This window comes from Mandrillus leucophaeus, unplaced genomic scaffold, assembly GCF_000951045.1.
Source record: "Mandrillus leucophaeus isolate KB7577 unplaced genomic scaffold, Mleu.le_1.0 Scaffold1, whole genome shotgun sequence".
Classification (NCBI taxonomy): Eukaryota; Metazoa; Chordata; class Mammalia; order Primates; family Cercopithecidae; genus Mandrillus; species Mandrillus leucophaeus.
Window position 1 is genome coordinate 7763780 of NW_012098097.1, and position 6136 is coordinate 7769915.

General features: G+C 59.1%; 1 protein-coding gene across 1 annotated transcript in view; it reads right to left on the reverse strand.

Moving 5' to 3' along the window:
• GRIN2C (glutamate receptor, ionotropic, N-methyl D-aspartate 2C) overlaps positions 1-6136 on the reverse strand; it is a 24118-nt gene that overhangs the window by 6554 nt on the left and 11428 nt on the right. Inside the window, exons 4-11 of the mRNA XM_012002527.1 lie at positions 6107-6133; positions 5007-5218; positions 4656-4821; positions 4230-4383; positions 2273-2398; positions 1739-1968; positions 1198-1358; positions 541-728 (exon numbers count right to left, since the gene is read on the reverse strand). Of these exons, the coding sequence (XP_011857917.1) occupies positions 541-728; positions 1198-1358; positions 1739-1968; positions 2273-2398; positions 4230-4383; positions 4656-4821; positions 5007-5218; positions 6107-6133 (1264 nt within the window). The remainder of the gene's footprint in view (positions 1-540; positions 729-1197; positions 1359-1738; positions 1969-2272; positions 2399-4229; positions 4384-4655; positions 4822-5006; positions 5219-6106; positions 6134-6136) is intronic.

Sequence of the window (6136 nt, forward strand, 5' to 3'; positions counted from 1 at the left end):
CTCCCAAAGTGCTGGGGTTATAGCCATGAGCCACCACACCCAGTCTAGACCATGTCTTATCTAACAAGAATGGAACTCCTCTAAACGCAAAGCTCTCTCTGGGTTTGGGGGCAGGCTGGGCTGGACCACTCACACATGTAGGACTAAGCAGATCCATAATCTCAAGATGGCCATGGAGATACTATACCGAGCAAAGGAGGTGCTCATCTGGGAGAGATCATGGGAGGGGGCTTAGGGAAGAAGAAAAGAGTTCAGCCACTCCACCCATCCCCACCCCCACCGTGAGGCCTGAGCCCCTTCCTGTCTTCCTGCCTTTGAGGGAGTCTCTAGCCCAGTTCCTGCTCCCTCCCTGCACACCTATCCCTTCCTCAAGTCTCTCTCCAGTTGCTTCTATACCTGCCCCCCTCAACTGCCCCAACCTCTCACCCCCCAGAGACCTCTCCCTGCCCACAGGCCTTGGGAACTTGAGTGGTGGTGGAAATGCTGACAACCTTGGGCTCCACAGCCCACCCTGGGCATCCCAGCAGTGGCAGTACCCACCGTCCCCCAGGAACTGCAAGAGTGCCAGGTCTATGGCCCGCTTCCAGTGGGAGTCCTTCTGCATGGCGATGCCGTAGCCAGTGGTGGCAAAGACCTTGCCAGACCCAATGGTGACCAGCTTGCAGCCCTCGTCCTTGCCTGCCATGTAGTTGAGGACAGCAGCATCATAGATGAAGGCATCCAGCTTCCTGGGGACAGGCTGAGCCTCAGAGCTAGGGACCATATGGGAGGGTAGGGGACACCGAAACTGGGGCGTGACAGGGGTCTAAACCACATGAGCTTGCTGGGAGGGACCAATGGGCAGAGCCTTGTCTGGTTGTCTTGGGTCCTGGATGCTGTGAGGACCCCTCCCACCCTCCTCCGCAGAGTGGCCAGGAGACACCACCCTTTCTGCCCACCCCCTCCATGCTCCTAAGGCTCAGAGGATGTCCCAGCCACCACCTCAGGCCGAGGCTGAACTTCGGTCGGCACCACAGCTGTGTTCTGAGACACATGGTGGCCTTCCATTTTTGCCTCACTCTGCCCCAAGACCTCCTCCCTCCACCCCCCAGGAGTCCTGCAGGGCAGCTCAGTCCCACTGTCCCTACATTGAGAGCTAAGGCTGGTCACTGGGGAGACACGTGGATGGAGACAGCGGGTGCAGGGCTGGGGACCCACCCCATCTTGAGGCTGGTGAGCGCGTCCTCCACCGAGCGCTGGTTGAACTTGACCATGTGGGTGTGCATGTCACGGTAGTTACTGCGGATGTTCCGCTCTGTGCTGCCGTTGGGCACCGTGCCAAAGCGGAAAGGTGGGTACTGATCTTGAGGCCGCTGAAACTGCAGGTGGAGGGCAGCAGCCAGTCACAACCCTTCCTCCAGCCTTCCAGGCACCAAAGCCCCAAACCCACCCCAGAGCCCAGCCCCACAGTGTGGACTTGCATAGTCAGAGCAGAAGGTCTTAAAGGCTGTCCAGGCCACTCCTGTGTTTTCCAAATGGAGACTCTGAGGCCCAAGACAGGGAGAGACTTACCCAAGGCCTCTCAGTCGGTGACCCTGAGCCATCTCTTGCCCCAGCCCCCACCCCCTCCTCAGCAGGCCCTGAAGCTTCTTCCTGCCCCAGCTTCCAGCTCAAATTCCCCAGACTCTGACTGTCCTGGGTCTGCCCACTCACGGCCTGTCCCCACCCTCAGTGTCCCCCCACCCTGTGGCCCCACAACCTTCTTGTCACTGAGGCCCGACACAGTGTCGATGTATTGCTCCTGGATCATGAAGGCGGCCAGGTTGGCCGTGTAGCTGGCGAGGAAGATGACAGCAAAGAAGGCCCAGACCAGAACCATGATCTTGCTGGTGGTGCCCCGCGGGTTCTCGATCGGCACCGAGTTGTTGAAGACCAGCGCCCACAGCAGCCACACGGACTTGCCAATGGTGAAAGATGGGCCCCCGGACTCTGGGGGCAAGAGGGGGATGCTGGGGCTCCTCCTGCCCACCAGGAAAGGGCTCAGGGCTCAGCCTGGCCTTGGGGGGCATCCGTCCCTGGCCATTCCCTCACCAGGTCAAGTGAGCTCGCCCGTGTGTGCGTGTGTATGTGTGTGTGTGTGTGTGTGTGTGTGTGTGATCTGACTGGTCCCCAGCATGTGTCATCCAAAGGCAAGGGACCTCCCAAAGGTATTCTCTGGAGGACCCGTTGCCCCTGAGCCCAACCCTCAGGGTGCCCAGGCCCGCCCCTCGTGCCAGGTCCAGGCGAGGCTTACTCTTGCCTCTAGTGAGGTTCTGGTTGTAGCTGACGGGGCTGAAGTACTCGAACATGAAGACGGTGATGGCCACCACGGTGAGGCACATGACAAACATCATCACCCATACCGCAGGGCTATATGGCTCTGGGGACAGAGGGAGGCAGTTCAGAGGCCTCGGCATGTTCCCGTTCCCTGTCCCTGCCCCCAGCCCGGAAGCACTGGGTGGAGACAGGTGGGGTCCACGTGGTCAAAGTAGGGGCCCACCAGCTCTGCGGACCCAGCCAAGGGGGCTCCTGACTCAGAGCAGCAGAGCCCCAGGAGAGGCCCCTAAAAGAGGTCAGCATCTCCAGCATCCTTGGTCTCCCCCTGCCCCCCACTTCCCTGGGACAGGTACAAGTCACCCACCCCAAGAAACGTTCTTTTGACTTCACAACCCCTGCCTGTCCCCAAGTGAATGATCTGGTGGTTCCGCCTGGAATCAGGGCCCCTGAGGCCAAGTCTTACTCCTCATCCTACCAACATGGAAACCCGTGCCCAGGGAACTGGAGAGACCCACCCCAGGCCTCGGACAAGACTATTTCTATCTCCTAGTGTAAGAAATCACTACTGCTGGCTGGACTTGGTGGCTCTCACCTGTAATCCCAGCACTTGGGGAGGACGAGGTGGGCAGATCACCTGAGATCAGGAGTTCAAGACCAGCCTGGCCAACATGGTGAAACCCCGTCTCTACTAAAAATACAAAAATTAGCCAGGCATGGTGACACATGCCTGTAGTCCCAGCTACTCAGGAGGCTGAGGCAGGAGAATCACTTGAACCCGGGAGGCGTCAGTTGCAGTGAGCTGAGATTGCACCACTGCACTCCAGCCTGGGCAACAAAGCGAGACTCAGTCTCAAAAAAAAAGAAAAGAAATCACTACTGTTGGCCAGGTGCAGTGGCTCACACCTGTAATCCCAGCATTTTGGGAGGCTGAGGCAGGTGGACTGCTTGAGTCCAGGAGTTTGGAGACCAGCCTGGGCAACATAGTGAAAACCTGTCTCTATACAAAATACAAAAATTAGCCAGGTGTGGCGGCATGCACCTGTGGTCCCAGCTACTCAAGAGGCTGAGGTGGGAGGATCACTTGAGTCCAGGAAGTCCAGGCTGTAGTGAGCCGAGATGGCACCACTGCACTCCAGCCTGGGTGACAGAGGAAGACCCCATCTTAAAAAACAAAAAAAAAAAGGAAAGAAGAAAGGAAGAGAGGGAAGGAGAGAGGGAGGGAGGGAGGAAGGGAAATCACTCCTGTCATGAGCCTTTGCTATGCTATGAAATGGGTTTTGTTTTCTCTCTTCCGTGGCTGAGGAGCCTGCTCAGAGAGGTTCTGTGACTTGCCCAAGGCCGCACAGTAGGACAGGGCAGAGCCGAGGTTTTCACTCCTGTTTGGCCAGCCTCAGCTCTTCCCCTGCCCCTTGCCTGTGCTCACAGCTCTCTGCCACCTCATACTGCATGTCCCACGTGACCTCAGACTGGGCACTGTGGGAAGGCAAGGATTATGGCTGTAGCCCCAGCACCCAGCATGGGACCTGGCTGCCCAACCAATGCTGGACTCCTCACCCAGGAAGCAACACACCTCTTCCCACACTACACTCACTCCTCGGCTCCCCACGGGCCTCCCCCACTTGTTCCACGGTCCTGGCCCATGGCCCATCCTGAGGCTAGCCTGCCTGCCAAGTTTTCCTGTCACTCACAGGGGCACCATGACCCATCCCACACCCCCAACCCCACCCTCGCCTGGCAGCCATACCTAGAACCGAACACCGACCTCACTTCTCTTGTCTCCTTTCCACTCACCTCCAGCCAACCTCCAAGACCCAAGGCTGCTGTGCTTGGCCTCTGAGAGCCCACCCAACTCCCCATCTCCACCCAAGCTGTACACACCCTCCTTGTGGGCCCCTCTGGCCCCGAAGCCATCTCTGCCCCACCCTGGGCCTCACCCAGGAAGGCCGAGGGGGAGACGGTGCCATTGCTGCGAGCCACCATCACACTGATGCCCGTCTCCACGAAGGGCACAGAGAAGTCTACGATCTCGGAGCGCTCCTCATTGATGGTGAGGGAGCCGATGGCCATGTCTGCCCGCTTGTAGTACACCTGGGGGCCAGACGCCAGGGAGGTTTGGAAAACGGGCTCCCGAGGGGTAGGCACACTTCACAGGCACCTCCAGGCACCCCTTCTAACACCCACCGGCTGAATCAGTCGTTCCCTCTGGGGCCCTCAGAGCTCAGCTTTCAGTACTGACCATCCCAGGAGTCATCACTGGTGACAGCCCATGCCCCCCTCTAGAGGGCATCTGAGAGCCGCATGGAGCCTGGGCAGCAGGCAGACAGGCGGGGCAGGTGAGGAGGGAGTGGGGTGGGGCCTACCTCCCCAATCATGCCGTTCCATACGCCGCGCACCCGCTTGCCATGCTTGCCGTTGGTCACAAGGTACAGGTCGTAGGAGAATTTGACCACCCTGGCCAGCTTCTTGAGGATGTCGATGCAGAATCCCTTACAACAGAGCTTGGTGTAGGGGGCCACGTCCCCGCTGCTGCAGTCATGCCACCATGAGACCACCGGGAGTTAGAGCAGGTCGTGGCCCAGCCCCTCCCCAGCCGCTCCTCCCAGCCTGGCACATGGACCCCTGCCCCACACCCAAGCATGAGACATACACAACACCTGACCATCACACAGCAGCACCCAGCTCACACCAGCCTCCCAGGGCACTCCGCAGACCTGAAGGTGTGGTTGCTCTGCCTGCGGCAGGGCACGGTGTTGGGGACGCAGCCTCCTGTGCCAGGGTCGGGGCTCTCCACGATGACAAAGGGCCTCTCTTCCAGCGTGGCCACCGTCAGGTGCCGACTGTCCACCACGGGCTGCAGAGAGGCACTGTAGCGAGGCCACACAGGGTACTTCATGTATAGGACGCCATGCTCCCAGCGCCCCACCTGTGGAGGGTGACAGTCTCAGCCTGGGGCCTCCAGCCCTACAGCCCCCACCCTCTAGGTGGAGCCTGCCAGGGCCAAGAATCCCCCTCTCTCACCTGGGGACGCTGGGGTAGGTCAGAGTAGGGCTGTTCCTGGCAGCCTCCCCCAGCCTCGGGTCCCTGTGTTCTCCAATCCAGCTCCACACTGACCCACAGCGTCTTCCTAAAGCCCAGACCTGACCCTGTCTCACTCACTGTACTGGTCCCCCGTGACTTTGACAGAAAGTCCTTAGCTGAGCACTCAAGGCCCTTCATGCTCAGGTCCAGTGTCCCCCCATCACTCCTACCTCCTCAGTCTGCACACCCCCAAACACACCCCTGCATCACTTAAAAATGCCCCAAACCCTTCTGCCTCTCTGTCTCTTCCAGGCTAACACCTCTTCCTGGTGGGCTCCTACTCAGCCTCCACAGCCCAGCTCAAATATCCCATCTTCTGTGACCTCTTCCCCAGTTTCTTCCTTTGAAGGCAGAACTAATTCCTGTTCCTCATCTCCAATCCCACAATCTTTTGCACACGTCTACTCAAGCACTGATCTCTCCATATTGTTTACAAGCCTGTCTGGCCAGCATGGTCATGGGTCATGCAGGGGCAGGACCAGGAGATAGGAGCACTTGAAATGTTCTATAGTGGAGGGAAGCTGGGGTGTTATGGGAGCCCAGAGCAGGGCACCTCACCCACCCCGGGGCACCTGGAGGCTTCCCAATGGAGGAGATGTTTGTTTCAGCTGAGACCTGGAAGATGAGGGGTTGGATAAGGGACAGAGAGACTCTCTACTCAGCTGTGGGCACAAGAGGAAGCGGGGACAAAATGAGAGGACACTGAGGGCCCCTGGGCTCACCCCCTTCTCACCATCTCCCAGAGGCGGTGCCGGTTGAGGGC